Source organism: Ursus arctos, unplaced genomic scaffold, assembly GCF_023065955.2.
Source record: "Ursus arctos isolate Adak ecotype North America unplaced genomic scaffold, UrsArc2.0 scaffold_1, whole genome shotgun sequence".
Classification (NCBI taxonomy): domain Eukaryota; kingdom Metazoa; phylum Chordata; class Mammalia; order Carnivora; family Ursidae; genus Ursus; species Ursus arctos.
This window is the reverse complement of record NW_026622763.1, coordinates 105,568,825-105,584,352: the sequence shown is the minus strand read 5'-3', so window position 1 is coordinate 105,584,352 and position 15,528 is coordinate 105,568,825. Positions and strand designations below refer to the sequence as shown.

Here is a 15,528-nt window from a genome sequence, read left to right as displayed (position 1 = left end):
GGGAGGGGCTGATGCGTGTACTGGGCCGCTTACAGGCTCACTCTGGTTTTCTCGGCCTGTGGTCTCAGCAGCCATTGATGCTTCTTTCCTAGATCCTAGAAAAGTACTACAAAATATGGATTTTCTACTTCTATCTGCATTAGGTGGAATCCTTCTAGAAAGAATTCTCTACCATCAGTTGTTGGATTACTTTGCAGGTTCAATTTTGTTACTTTGGACATCACTCGGGAGGGCATCAATTCCTTTATTCTGAGGACTGATAAATACACATGGGGAAGATGAAATCAAGGCCATCCCGCATTTCTTGTACAATGACAAGGTTATCTTAGTATTATAATTATGAACTTGGGATTAAAAATATAAACATACAGGGGCGCCTGGGTGGCACAGCGGTTAAGCGTCTGCCTTCGGCTCAGGGCGTGATCCTGGTGTTCTGGGATCGAGCCCCACATCGGGCTCCTCCGCTGGGAGCCTGCCTCTTCCTCTCCCACTCCCCCTGCTTGTGTTCTCTCTCTCACTGGCTGTCTCTGTCAAATAAATAAATAAAATCTTTAAAAAAAATAAATAAACATACAGACCTCGTGCTCAATTTGTCTCATGTTCAGCTGACGGAAGCTCCTTCAAGTCGTCTTCTATGAACTTCTGAAAGAACCCTATCAGACCCTGAAACATTCCTGAACCTGGGGCACCTTGTACTGGGGATCACCCTGTACCATTATTTCCCCAGACTTGTACCTACTTTGAAAATAAGTTCTGATTCTGCTTAGTTGAAACTGGAGTTTAGAGACCACAATCTGGGCATGATTGGTTCTCACTGGTGCTGGGTTGTAATTACTCTAGGCCTTTTTAGTTGGACAGAGCCAGGAACTAGTAGTTATTCAGAAAGAAAAATCATTTAAGGTTTCTATGTGATATTTAAGATTATTAGGTTCTAACAAGATTATCTCATTTCTAAACTGTTTTATCCTAAACATACTTTTAATAATAGTGATGATCTCAAGGCAGTTTTTTGAAATTAGCCATGAAACCATTTTTAGGAGGCTGAGGTCTTTTCGTCCTCAGTATATATCGCAGTGACAATGCAGAATCAAAATACTGTGATCGAGTGAAGTTCACTGACCTCCTCCCTTTCCCTGTAGAGAACCATTTTTACTAGTTTCTGGTTGACCCTTTGACTGTTTTTCTGACACCAGCAAGCACGTACGGTTGCACGTGTATCCACATACCCATTTTCACCCTTGAAGCAACAGTCTAAACTCCTTCTACTTTCTCTGGTTTCACTGTGGAGATCACCGTGTTTTCGCCCAGAGGTCTTCTCTCACACTCATGCCTCCAGGAGCTGCACCCCACTGCACACTACCGTTGGGTCACCTCGTTCCCTACGAATGAACATTTGGATTAATTCCAACCTATTAAAAATAAGGCCCATGGATACAATCTGTACTTAACACCTGGAAGCTCAATAACCGGCATCGTCACTTTCTCGCTACGGATCCTCCGGCTTCTGGAACTTCCATTTCCTCAACTGTAAAACAAGGGAGTTTTAACAACGTGACTTCCACATCGGAGTTCAGTAACATGTTAATTTAAAAGGTATTTCCACAAATGTTAACACTAACTGAAAAATGTATTTAAAATGAGCGAAAACATGAATCATGTCATCACCACTATATAGCTCAATCCTGTTTGATTAGGAAATTCGTATCTTGAGACAATGACAAACTAGAATGTATCCGCAGAAAGACCAGGTGAGTGAAATGTCTAGAAACTATCTCAGATGAAACAGGTGATGCAATTAAATATTTATTGAACAAATGCAGAATAAATGAAGCAGGGGCGCTTTTAACCTGAAGATACAATAAACACCGCCAAATACTCAGAGGGCGTCACACAAGAACTGAAAGACTTGCTCAGTATTTCTCCAAAAGGCAGAACCTGAACAAAGGATAAATATAAGCAACCGGTGGGTCGCACGATAGTTGTACAAAGTGGATCGCTTATCTCAACAGCCTCCTTGCCGACAGAACGCATTCCCCCCCACGCGTCCCTTCTTCTGGAAGGAATGTGACATCTAACGCCCCTCCTGAAGGTCTTAAGTAGCTGCATTTTCATGGCAAGCCCTCCACTGCCGGCAATGGATGCACTCACACGATCAGGACAAAACTTCCAGTTCACAAACTGCTTTACTGAGGAAACGGTCTTCGGTTCCTCAGCTACATTTCAGCGTCCTGTGGGAGTGCTGTTCAGGAGTGAGGAGAAAGGAGAGCGTATTCTCCGAAGGGGGTGCGTCGGCATCCCCGGCAGCTCGGATACCGCCTCTGGGGACAGGCCTCCTCCAACCCCAGCTGAATCGCTGTAACTACAACCGTCGGTGCGGACGGGAGTGTGCTGTGCGCTGGGCAGGGACGCACGGCCGACAACCGCTGACCCACATGACGCAGGAGAGCTGGACTTGATAAGCCACTAGGAAATACAAACTGCATAATACTGATGGGCTCCAGCCAAATTGTCAAATATTACAGAACGAGAATTGTTTCAACAACTATTCAGCATAATGTTTAAGGACAAAATATATATAATAGACTTTAGATATGTCTTTCATCACATACTCAGGAAGGAACGCTCAGGGGCTTCATCCATCCAGTACATTGAAAATAAAAATTTTACATTTCTCTATCTGTCGGTATACAGGACTCTGAAGGTGGATCTTGAACTCAGAATGATACATCAGTTTTCGAGGAAAGCCACATAGTCAGTCAGTCTGGCTAACTGCTGCTCATTGGGGATCGGGGGCACTGGGGCAGGCTCTGCGTGTCAAACAGAGAAACAGACTAAAGTTAGACCCCTGAGTAACAGCGCGAGGACCCTGCCACCCACACCCTTCAACGCCTGTAATTTAACAATAAGGAAACTTTCTTATTGATTGTGGACATTTCTGAAAACCAAGCAAAGCAGTCTCAACTTTGGTGAGTAGTTTTCCTAAACTGGCAGTGAGTAAAGGCATGTCTGGCTTCGTTGAAGTTTCCACGTAAACACGCAACATCTCTCTTAAGGAAGCACAGCTCTTGCTGGGAGGACACCTACCCACTGACACGAATTCAGCAAAGAATTACCCAGTATTTACTGTGGGCCAGGCACTGCTCTGTTAAATTGTCAGTGAATAAAAAAGCCCCACAAAGAACCCCATCAACCAGGAATTTAGTTCTAGCTTTTCAGTTAGCACATGTCAGCCTAGGGATGCCTTCTGAGTGAGTGCTGGAGAGAAGCTCTATCATGGCTTCCCTACACGACCAATGAGGCTGTGACTGGGCCAGAAAGTGCCATGGCGTCAAGGTAAGCTCCAGAGGGGAACCCACACGTTCTCTCTTATAACCAAATATGTTATTATAAATAGCAAGCATAGAATTTAGCCTCTTCGTTTATAAGGTTAGAGCTAAGAAAAACAGAGACACATGACAAAAAAGAAATAAAGAACAATGAAACATGTTTTAAACGAGCATATGAAAACATACCTGATAAGGGAATAAACCGGTTAAAGGACACATCCAGGGCCCCTGCAACTAAGTAAAATTAACAGCACAATTTATAGGAGTCATCATAATGAACTTTCACACAGAACACATCATTTTTAATGCAATGGCATTTACGACCATTTACTACTTCTCAGAGTTAACAATTATACTCTATATGATTACATGAGTCTTCTCATTACAGCAGTTTTCTCTCAGCAGCTAGACTCGCTGGGACCATGTCTAACCACTTCCTGTACCTTCACAGGGCAGAGCCCATTGAAATCTGAGTAATTCTTTACTGTGGGGTCAACAATGTCTAAACAATAGGAACTCAGGGCAGGTGGAAGAAGGAACTTTGGGTTGAAGGAGGAGGGCTTCCAGATGTGGGCATTAAGCTCAGCTCAAAAGACCTGGCAGAAAAGGACATTCCTGCCAAGCAGGAGGAGAAACCTCCAAGCAGGAATGAGCATGGCTCACTTCAGAAGGACTGAGGGACTGGGGATTCAGATGGACACAACGAGGGCAAATAATTTAAGCCAAAGAACTTAATTCTGTGCAAGCTAAAGCCATTGAAAATCTTGTTTCAGAGAAGAGTGTACATGTCTATAGTACAAGGAAAAAGGGGGAATAGCTGAGTAAGATTTTTTTAAAAAGGGAATGGTTTAGATATTGTGGATAAACACGCTCAGAATCAGACCCATAAATATAAGGATGGGAGACTAATGCTTAGTAAAAATTTAGTTGTAATAAGGATTATGAAAAACCCACATAAAATAGTTTTTTACACAAGGAATACATTTAAAAAAATTAAGGTAAAACCAGGTGATCTTTACAATCCTTTCTACCGTGTCTATCATTCCACGTCTGTATTTAATCTGACTTACTTTCACTTTGCTAGTACAGCCGAACCTTATTATCCAATGACTCAAACGCAATGTCTAGGAGCCTGAAGTGGTCTTAGAAGAGGTCAGTGTCGCATACATGGATGAAGAGCTCCACCTACCTGGCTTTTTGGGCATAACCATTCTCGTGGTGGAGTCCGCTTGCCATCCTTGTTCTAATATACCTAAAACGTGTATTTAACACACAAATGAAGAAATGAACAAAAAACTCCTACAATTTTCATTTACAAGGTCCACAATCTGTCAATGATACTACTGGTATGGAAGGTCTGACAAGTGCAGGTTACCCTACAATGTGTATTTTTCTAGAAAGGTAGATTATAGATAGCATTCTCAGGTGAACTTACATTTGAAACATTTCTGAAACGTGTATCAAAGCCCATTTTACTCCATCAGGCAGACAGAGTCCCTAGCAGATGAGTCTTCTGTGAAGCGTGCATGACAGTATTCAGCTATCAGCAGAACTAAGCGCTTATGTCTCTCAGGAGGACGTATATGCCACCTTGGCCTGCGGTTGCTCTATCAGGTGCCAAGGACAAGAACCACGGCTCACACACGCAGAGTCCTGGCAGCAGGCACTGCTCCACGGGGACCATCTCAGGTCATCGTCACACTACTCTACTCTATAAAAGACACAGGACCATCACCTGACTGATGTGGAAAACAGAGTTTGGAGAGTTCCAGAGATGTGTCCTGGATCATGCAGTTAGCATTGGGGGGGGGGGGGGGAGTACAGAAGTCCCACCCAGGCAGTCAGTAAAGACTACGGCTCGGAGGGATGTTATTATGTAATAAACTACGGATCAATTTTAAGACGAATCAAAATAAATGTCTGTGAGTAAGCAACAGTATGACTTACTCCAGGAACGTTCATTAACCTGCTTGCTAGACATCTAAAACTGTGGTAAAATTTGCAAACTGGGGAACAAGATGTGGTCTTTACAGAGTTCCTATTTTAGTCAGAGAATCAAAAATGTCAATCATGGTAAAACAATGCTACAAGGCACGGACAATGTTCTATAGCAATTTACCGCAGCGAGGAGCTAGTTTGGGCATCACCTGCGAAATGAAAATGCAAAAGCATATTTGGAGACCAGTAGGTAAGAGGTCTGGTGAGAAATATTGAGGAAAAAAATGGGCTCAAGAAGGGACACTGGGAGGAGACTGCCTTTATCAAGGGCGGATGAAATGAGGATTTCTACATATGAGTCATGAGGTCAATTAAGATTTTCTTAAAAATACATTTATTAACATGTTGATTTTCAGAGGAAAAGAAGTAATTTAAAGAAATTACAAAGTTTAAGCTCCAAATTATGAATATAATGCTACTCGCCTGGCATACTTACAAAAGCAACTAATTGGTACATCCTTTACTTTCCTGCCTCTCGCATTTCCCACCACTTGTAAGACCGGATGTTATCGGAGCTGCGTGGGGCTGTCTCAAGTGCGTTCCTCCGCCGCCTCGTTGTCCCTGACTCTCAGTAACTCTGTTCCCACCACGTCCTTCCCTGCCTGCCCCACCCACTCCCAGTCAACAGCGGCTCTGAGTCCCCTCCCTGGGCATCAGCTTAGGAGGGCACCCCACTATTTCACAGGCCCACCATTAACTTAAGTCTTCATCAAAGTTCTTAGAAATAAAAATAGAAATCACTCAGGGATCAGGCCCTGGGAATCATGATAAAAAGTGACTACAGGAACATCAAAGAGGTTCCAATAAGGAAAGAGCTAGAACGATCACATGAGAAAAGGGTACACCTCACAGACATAGCCAAATGTTAACTTCACAAAAATGGCAAAGTACTCCTTTTGCAAACCTTGTGTTCTAAGATATCATTAACCACCTTTGGCAAAAAGTGCTTTAAAAGTAAATAAGAATCTGAAATCTCTTATCCACACCCAGAAATCCAAAAAGTTTTTCTTGAACTCACTTGGTGGCGAAAGCGCTTGTGAGGCCCTGCTGAGTCTGGATGCCATCTCCCTTGCAGCACCGAGCGGACACTCATGCCGCGCCGCTGCAGAACCACTGCCGGGCCTGACGACAGCCCGCTTCCAGCCCAGCCCCTGGTGGGGGTGCGCTGCCATGCAGTTTCCTATCCGCTTTCCAGGGAACAAACACCACCTGAACTCCAAAACCGACCTGTTCCAACAATGTATCCATTTTTACTGAAATGAAACAGCGAGCCCAAATTACCTTTCACAGCCTCTTCCACAGGGAGCCCGACAAAGGCCGCGAAATCGTCGGCGATGATGGAGGTGTAGGCTTGAGAGACCAGGGCGAAGGCTCTTCTCCGCGTTGCATCTGTGATGGGAGTGGAGGGGCGGCAGACAGTGAAGCAAGAGAGCTGGCGTTCTGACACACAATTGCGTTAAATGGTTGTCCCTGCCCAAATTTTATAAGCAAGACTAGATCGACCCAAAAACTTCTATGCTTACAGATATAGACACACGTGCCTGGCATGAAAGAGGTGCTCAGATATTGCCGAATAAACAAATCAATTCCTTGTACCTCCTCTCAGACCGCAAATCTCTCTTGGAGGACAACAAAATTTACAAAGAAGGAAAAAAGTTAATATACATTAAGACCCAAACGCTAAGACAACTTCATTTAAATATATTTACGTACTTGGTATATAATTTTTTAGATTTCTTTTTTACTCCCACTTATAAACACTGGACTGAATGGAGCAGAAAGGATCTACTTTGGTAATTAGTTGTCCTTTCTGAGGAGGGTCTCTGACCTAGGGTCACACCTAGAACTGCAGAACAAGCCCTGCAACTAGGGCACTCCACCGTGAACAAGAAAACCCCAAGCCCCAAATGCCGAGTCAGCAAACTGGGACTTAATACCTAACAGTTTCAGCCTCCCGTAGAAATACGGTCTTAAGAGGTCAGTCCGGACCTTCCTGATATGCGGAAGAGGTAATCTGTCACATGGCCTCCGTCCCCCAAAAGGAGAAGACTCCCCGTTCTACCCTTAAGGGAAGGTGACCTGGCCTGAAACATTCCTTCCTCTTCTTTTCTAATAACTTCCCTGCCCCACATTCCTTCCTATGAAAACGCACCATTACGTACAGCTCCTCAGAGCTCCCCTCTCTTTGCTGGTTGGGATGCTGCCCAATTCATGGACTGCTTAATAAAGCCAATTAGATCTCCAAGTTTACTCAGCTGAATTTTTGTTCACACTAACTTTCAAGTCTGCTCTAAACTCCTGACTTAATTTGGGTTCAAATCCTAAGGTCAAATCCTGAATGACTGAGCCTAATTTGGCGGCGGGGGGGGGGGGGGGGGGGGGGGGAAGGGGGCTGCAAACAATTCCAGCAAAAACCTCCCTAGAGATGACATGTGGGATTTCCCCAGGCTTACATTCCCACACTGAATATTTCAGAGATGACGCAGAGAAAATAAGTCAATGGTAGGAACCAAGGTCCAGCTAGCCTATCTTCCTGCCCACTGCTCTTTCAGGAACATAAGGGCTCCTCCATCTGGTTGTCAACATGCTTAAAAATATTCTAGATTTTACTTTCCACATTCAATAGGCCAGTGTATACATACGATATAGCCCTAGAACATACTGAAAATCCTCTCTCCATTCCTGGGCCACTGCCTAACAACCGCACCAAGCTCCGTGGGCACCCTTTGCCCCCAGTTAGGCCCCTGGCTCTCAGACAAGCCTCACACCTTCTCATCTCCGGGCTCTGGGTTTAAGCTGTTGTGTGCTGTCTGCTCTCTACGACTCTTAGGTCAGTTTACAAGCTCCTCCTGCAGCGCTGAAATTCACTGCCATCTCTGCCCTTCCCTAAATTCACAGCGTTGTTTACACTACCCGTCTAACAAGCATGCTTTCACCACCTACAATGCACTGCCCCACCCCTCCCCACTCCCATCACCTCAATGATCCCTAAACTTCTCTACGGGAGGAGGCCTATCTTTTATAATCTTTATACACCCCCAAAAGAGCCCGGCCTCTCTAACGAAGTATGTGGTGAAGACATGCTTGTTGACGATATCACCAAAATGTAGCTTTTGGCTTTGTTCTCTCATATTTCTTAAAGATCGCTGACGTTCCACCACGTTTCTTCACTGCTCACTCAGCCTGATGTCCTCTCCTCGCCAGCTTCCACTCAGCCAGTACTGCCCCTCCTCCAATGCCTTCAGTCAACTCCTTCCTTCTTCCTACAGACCGCTCAGCGCATGACCTCACGCTGGACTTGAAAACTTCCTAGCGATAAGGGAACATTCCCTTATTGAAGGCCACGGGCACTCAATGAAAAAGAACCAAGAGCAACAATGGAAAAGGGAAATTCAAGTGTGCACTAACAAAGCCTACCATATTTTAAAAATACTAACTTGAGTTCAAGCACTCTGGTTAGATTTTTAGAACTGAGAGGAGATGGGGAGTAGAACAAGAATGGAATGAATGGAAGAGACACACAGAAGGAGAGGAGAGACAGAGAGAGGCAGGCCTGGCACACGGAAAAGAAGCAAGCACATGGGGAGACAGAAGCGGGTGGGCAGAGGAAGCGAAAACACAGGCTCCGAATGTTCCACAGGGTTGGTGAGAGGCCACAAAACGGGGGCTGCTTTTAACCATTCAGGACAGTCTAGTCACCGTGTGACCCTTAAGATCTGTGAAATGGGTCACCTCATGAAGGCGAACACGAGGATGGCACATTGGAAAGGAGATTCAACTGAGCCAGCACCTAATATCTGTAACAGTTCAGCATGGGACAGAGTCCTGGGGAGACCCTAAAAGAATGCTCCCTCTGTTGTGTAAAAAACACCCAAACGTGCTGGTTATCTAGCAGGAAGTGCCAGCTGCCGGTGCTGCAGACAGTCGGCAGATGAGCCGGCTGCCCCGCACGTTCTAACCCACCGCTGCCCTTCTCTTCCCGGCAGTCTGGACACCGCTGCCCGTGGCACCTGCACGCTCCTGCTTGCTGAGTGGGCCCATGGGTCACATGACTGTACTCCCTCTGAGCCCCCCTGCCTGGCTCTAGCTGATTCACAGCGCCTCAGGGGGAGCCCGTTCTGTGACCTCGGTAGTGTGGGTCCCTTACTTCCTCCCTTTGGGCCTCGGGTAAGAATGGCCACCATCCACAGCCAGTCCCTGGGTGCTCTGTCAGCCCCTGCTGGTCGCCTTTAGAGACAGCTCTCTCACTAGCCTCTCTTCAGTTAAGCCATTTCCAATTTTCCGGTAGGACTGTGACTAATTCAGAATAGAAAAGGAAAAGATCTGAGAATGTGATTGTTCTTAAAACAATCTAGAAAACCGGCAATTTGTAATACATTAAAACGTAAAATATTAAATTTAGCAGTAATTCAAATCTGTTATAAGCCTTCCTTCACCAGGCTTCATCCTACGGAGGAAATACATTACCATCCGTGAATCCGGGGATTTGTAAAATTCTCAGGATACAGGCACAAATATTGCAGGTGAACACATGAGTGCTTATACATATTAACTAATTAGGCATATGTAAGCGCTTACACATATTAATTCATTTCTAACAACCCAAGGAAAACACTACTTATGATTCCACTTTACAAAGGAGAAAAACGAGGTAGAAAGGAATCACTCAAGTGGCAGAACCATGTGCGAACTCCAGAAGTACGGCTCCAGAACCCGAACTCCTCCATGTTGTGCTCCACAGCCTTCCAGGGGCCCACTGGACTGCCTTCAGAGAAGTGCTGAATCTGATGGAGCTGGAGGCAGAGGCGGTCCTGGGAGGACACACCGCTATACGCACTGAAGGCACACAGGGAATATTCGCTGCGTGAGTCAGGAGATCGGAGCCCTAGTCCTGCCAGTGTCCCTGCTGTATGCCGCTGGGAAACGCCCGCGGCCGGTGCCCTCACACTACAATCCTAACACTGAACCAGACAGTACAAAAATCCGCCACCACAGTCCTTTCTCCTCTGGACTTACGTGAAGAGGTTAAGGCGGTTTCCTGTGGGAATATCCCGAACTACCCCTACTGTACCCGAGCAACCTTATACCACACCCCTCCTTTCCCACCCACCGGCCGCCCGTGAGCCCCCGCCCGCTCCCTTCATGTTTAAAGTCAGTGCCTCCTGTTTTGTCCCTTACATTGTTCTGTTCTGTGCTGCCAAAGCTTTACCGTCCCAAGAGAAATCTGGTACATCTCAGAAGCGACCTTCACCTTCTGCTCTCCTAAAAAGATGCTATCCCTTGCCAGAACAATGAACAGTTATTCAAAAAGTCCTGCTGACTCCTCCGGAGCAGGAAGGTAGACAGTCAAGGCAGGTTATTAATGACAGCGACAAGGTAACGATAAGAGACAAGAATTGAACAACATAAAAGAGCTCACTATATGAATTTATAAAAGAGTAAACCAGCAGATGTCAGGGGCAGGAGAACAGAGAGAGAGAGGCAGGGTCCAGTTTCATCGTGGGATCAGTGCCATGTCACACAGGCTTGTGATCCTTCAGAGCAATTAAAAAACATCTGAGCATCAGTGTACTGAATTGACTAGATAAAATCCAGAAGCTGGAGGCAACCCCTGTTAAAGCCTGAAGTCAACAGACTCCAAAGCACAGTCTCTACTTTCAAGTACATGGGGTTTAAAATCTTCACCACTCCATACCTTTAGTTTATTAGAGTATAACAAGATTTCATTTTAGTAGCAAAAAATCCTCTTACCAACAAGAGCAATTTCAATCTAGAACTAAGAGACAGTGAGGCCCTTACCTACCGATATAACCACAAGCAAGATGAAATGAAGAAGGGTGGTTACAGCAAATCCTAACACATGAAATGAAGACATTCTTGTAGCAAATCCTTACAAAAGAATTTTGAAAGCTGCCCTATTCTCCTAGCAGAAAACGTCTATTTTTTAAAAACACATCACTGACTTACGTCAACATCGCAGCACTTAGAGAACAGGTCTAATTTAATTAACCAAGAAGAAACACTACCTCTAAGTGCTTCCATGATTGGCTGGACCGCCTCAGACCACTGGTGCGCGCTGATGGTCGTATAGATCCCAGGGAAATCTCTCTGCCAGATTCTCTGTCCTACTGACCAAATTCCCCCAAGTTCAGAATGTGCCTGCAATAAATATTACTGCCTTTGAGGATAGTCACTCCGCAGACTTACCAACAACTCTATCTTAAAACATAATTCAACATCTATTTTAAGAGATATAATTACTTCTTCAGCCCAATCACTATCAAAAAGGTTTTTAAATGCTGTGGACAGTAGTGCAAAATTTATTTGTATTTGGTTTATATAAATTTTTATTAGAACAGAAAATTTAAGCATAAAACAGTTGTCCAAAAATATTTCAGAATTAAGCCTGGAAATTAATTTTCTTAAGCACTTGTATTTCAGTATACACATATGTGATAAATGTTGTGTACAATATTCATATACATGTGCATGTAAAATGTATATACATATTTTTTGGGCAAAAGTAATAGCAAAATGACTAATGATAAAGATTCATACACTGTAGCCTCTGCCAGGAGAGAATTCCTGCTAACATCACTGAGACTATGAGTGTAATTTATAGCTCTTCATTTTAAGTCAATGAAGCTGGAGGAACATTCCAATCTTACTTAATAGAATGTCTGGAGAAGAAAGACAATAAAAGTACTAAAACGGATTGCTGCTGAATACCAATAATGAACTGAAGAATTTAAGTGAATTCTTGGTAATATTCAGGGAATGTTTAAGAAATTCGCTTCGCATTTATGCTAGAAACAGGGAATCCCATGAAATTAAAAAATGTATTTCATTCCACTTTGGAAGAAACTTTTAAGACATTATTTCATCTAATCTCCCATCCAAACTAAGAAATCTAAAATCCTAATTAGCAAAAATAATCTTAATGCTGTAAAAATCATTTTTAGGATATTCTTAGAAATAATACCAATTTCAAAGTAAATACAATTACTGCATAAATCAGTTAAAAAAGCAAAACAAAACACAAACTAAACCCTTATTAAAAGGTCTCAGTTTTTTGCTGGGCAAAGTGACACAAGAAGCATCTTAATAAACATTATCAGCAGAAGCTGAGCACAGACTTCTATTCCATCCAAAGGAAATTAAATTTGATTACAGGAATTTGTAGATCTGTTCTTAAACTCTAATACCAGTTTAGTAACTATTTCTGTGAACTACAGGGGAAAGAAAACAGAAACTTAAAAAACTTTAGAAGGTTGCCATTTAAATGAATGCTGTTACTACATCCAAGTAGTAGGATATGTTGAAGAATACTTACAGATTTTATAGCAGGTGGTATCCGTTTCCAAAGATATCTTGCATTATTCCTAATTTACATCCCCCCAAGAAAGAATAAGCAATTAAAAAAAATCAGCTCAGTAAATGTTTAAAATTCTAGATCTCACTGCAAACACACAAAAGCATATTTTAAAATACTATGTATTTTAGAGTGAAATTTAGTTTTATATGAATTTGTCCAGGGGAAGTAAGAGTAGCTTTCCAGACAAAAAGACATAAAATACTTTCACCATAGTAATATTTTGGCATCTTCAGTGAATTTTTAATTAACGATCTAGATATCTGAAATTAAGGCAATGGTACACTAAAAACATTTAAGTAGGTAATTTCTTCACATATAAAAATAAACAAATTTCTAATCAAGGCTCTGGAATTCCCTGTTAATGTATGTGATACACAATGCTTTTCTCCTCATCATGAGCCCTCCTCTGACCAATGAGTGCAGAGCCACCAAAACTTCAAGGCAGTTTTTGAGAGTTTGAAAACTTGAACTACGACAAACACACGATGACAGGATTACAAAAATGAAACCAACAGCTCATATGATAAATGTCTAATAGAAACTGCAGGTTAGGTTTTTAGAAGATATGAAACAAAAAGGTTGAACAGAACTTGCCAACAACATTTAACAGTAATCATTGATGATTAGTGGCATAAGGGACTCCTGTATGCTTATGCTTTCTTTTCTTCAATGAACATGAATTAGGAATAACTAAAAAACAACACCTTTCAAAAAATCTCATATGCGTTGTTAATTAAATTTCTCTTAGCTTTCTCAATCTTCCCTTTCAGTTTCTCTTGATCTACTGATTACATATGAATATCAGTAAACAGAGGTCATATGAAAGTTTATTTATAAAGACAAAAAAGGTCAATGAATTGAAAGAATTTATTGACACTGTAGTTTCTCACAACAAATTAGAATGTCTTTTTAGAGAAAATATATAAAACAAGTGTTTCTTAAAACAACTCAGCCTAACCATAGTTTAAGTCACAATTCAATATAGGAAATAGGTATACTAAGTATTATAATAGAAGATAAAGCTCTTTGTGCCTTATGTTTTAATGATGTCTCTTCAATGCAAGAGTAATTTCTGTAGAATCCTGACGAAGCTGCTACTCTTGGCTTAGGTAGAAGGTACTTACATGTCATTATGGAGCAGATATAAAGCTAACAGCTGACCATACACTGGGGGAGTAGCAATTCCTCCAGGAGCCTGTAAGGCCAAAACCGAAAAACCTTATTTATATTTATGCTTAAAAAAGGATTTTATTAACACTAATCTAAAAAATAAGCCTATTTTACAATACTTGGTACTACAGATGTAGAAAGAGCTTAGAGAAGTACCAAACACTAAAAACCAGTGTTTAGATCTGCCATCAGCTGTGATTTTCTCTCCCTCCAAAGCTCTGTGTCTTTATATGCAGAAGAATATTTAGGTGGGATTCCTTTCCCAGTTCTCAAATTCTTAAATGGGCTTACTATTAAAAGAAACAAACATTTCCAACAGATTCCTAAAGCACCATGATTCTGCCCATCGTATCAATCTTGTTGAATAGCTAAGTAATGAGTGATGAACAGAAAAAAATCACAGCCGAGTGTTACAAAGATATTTCTCCATTCAAATTTGATTCATTCAGAAAAGATCTATTAAGTGTCTATTAGTGAGCTGCTGCTTCTGGCTGTCGTCTCCTTTGGTTAACTTTTTATACTAATATTATACATGATTTTCCAGTGCCTTTCAAAGAAAAAAAAAACCTCTCAATTAAAGTTAACAGCTGCATGATATAACTTTCATCAGTCTTATACAAGAGGGAACGGTAAGCTTAGGTGTTAACATTATGAGACTAAGGACTTTCTGAATTGATAAAAGGCTACTCCTTCTTTGGTCTGTGCGTATGCCTGCACAAATATCTTTAGTAAAATCTCCATCCCCCCGCCTCCCACCATATGGGGAGGAAAGACACCCAGTCTAATTAACACAGGAAATATACTGGAGGATGTCAGGAGCAAAGATGCCCAGGGTTTTCGGACTCACTAGCTGAAAACAAACAAAAAGCTCCCAGCGAGCTCGGGGAGACGGGGCCCAGACCCGTAGCCTTCGGGGCGGACCCCGGCGTCCTGAGCTCCCCACGCCCGCCGCGAGCCCCGCGGGCCCTGTTACCCTGGAGACTGGCACCGCCCGGGGGCGGCAGAAGACCCTGCGGTTTCTCCCAGCTCGACGCGAACGGCTACCTCGAGCTCCTGGTTCTCGCACTGATCCAGCAACTTTTTGAAACTAAAGGCACTTTCCGCCATCACCGCCACTGGCATCTTCCCGGCCGGTCCCGCCGCGGCACCCTCACAGAAGCAGACCCTAGACAGTCCCTCGGGCCGTCGCGCCCGCAATGACGTACAAGGCCGCCGCCGAGCGCCCCGGCGCAGGTGCGCCGTCCGTTCCTGCGCGTCGTCGGACGCTGCTGCGCTCGGGAAGGGTCGCTGCCGCTCTGGCCGCCACTCTCGGTGCTCTGGAGGACCCGCCCGGCCTCGCGGGAAGCGGCTTCCGGAGCGCGAGGCTAGAACTGGGAAGGGAGGGGTATGCGCGATTCCAGGACAGCTCGGCGTCTCCGCGTTGCGGCTTGATACGCATGCGCACTTCGAGGAGCAAGCCGCGCGTGGGGTCCCTGGGCGGCTTGGGGGCCTGATTTGCGCCCCTCCTGCACTTCCAGACTCGTGTGCTCGGAAACCGGTCAGGTGTGGGTTTCAGCCCTGGAGCCAGCGTGGCCGGACCGCTCGCCGGGCTTGGAGATCGGGCCCCGGATCACCCTGGCCTCCCCCGCCACCGGGCCTCCGTGGCTGCTTTTCGCCCGC

The 15,528-nt window shown here is 43.9% G+C and overlaps 1 protein-coding gene across 2 annotated transcripts; it reads right to left on the bottom strand.

Annotated features, from left to right (window-relative positions):
• Positions 1-1,790: 1,790 nt before the first annotated feature.
• On the bottom strand, positions 1,791-15,287 carry COPS8 (COP9 signalosome subunit 8). 2 transcript variants are annotated; one of them, XM_026491615.4, is made up of 8 exons: positions 14,914-15,287; positions 13,824-13,894; positions 12,658-12,706; positions 11,351-11,483; positions 6,606-6,713; positions 4,516-4,578; positions 3,513-3,560; positions 1,791-2,807 (listed from the first exon to the last, which is right to left on the bottom strand). In XM_026491615.4, the coding sequence occupies exons 1-8, from the start codon at positions 14,989-14,991 to the stop codon at positions 2,728-2,730; spliced, it is 630 nt and encodes a 209-aa protein (XP_026347400.1). In that variant the 5' UTR covers positions 14,992-15,287; the 3' UTR covers positions 1,791-2,727. The 2 variants fall into 2 exon arrangements, with proteins under 2 accessions (XP_026347400.1, XP_057161819.1); XM_057305836.1 differs by having other exon boundaries at positions 1,791-3,560; positions 14,914-15,105.
• Between the last annotated feature and the right edge of the window lie 241 nt (positions 15,288-15,528).

What these genes read in the sequence shown, in the direction of transcription:
- COPS8 (XM_057305836.1), bottom strand. Translation starts at nt 14,991, where the DNA reads ATGCCAGTGGCGGTGATGGCGGAAAGTGCCTTTAGTTTCAAAAAGTTG. An exon ending in GCGAGAACCAGGAGCTCGAG is followed by an intron (nt 13,895 to 14,913) that starts GTAGCCGTTCGC and finishes TTGGCCTTACAG; the next exon opens with GCTCCTGGAGGAATTGCTAC. An exon ending in TGTGGAAGAGGCTGTGAAAG is followed by an intron (nt 4,579 to 6,605) that starts GTAATTTGGGCT and finishes TACACGTTTTAG; the next exon opens with GTATATTAGAACAAGGATGG.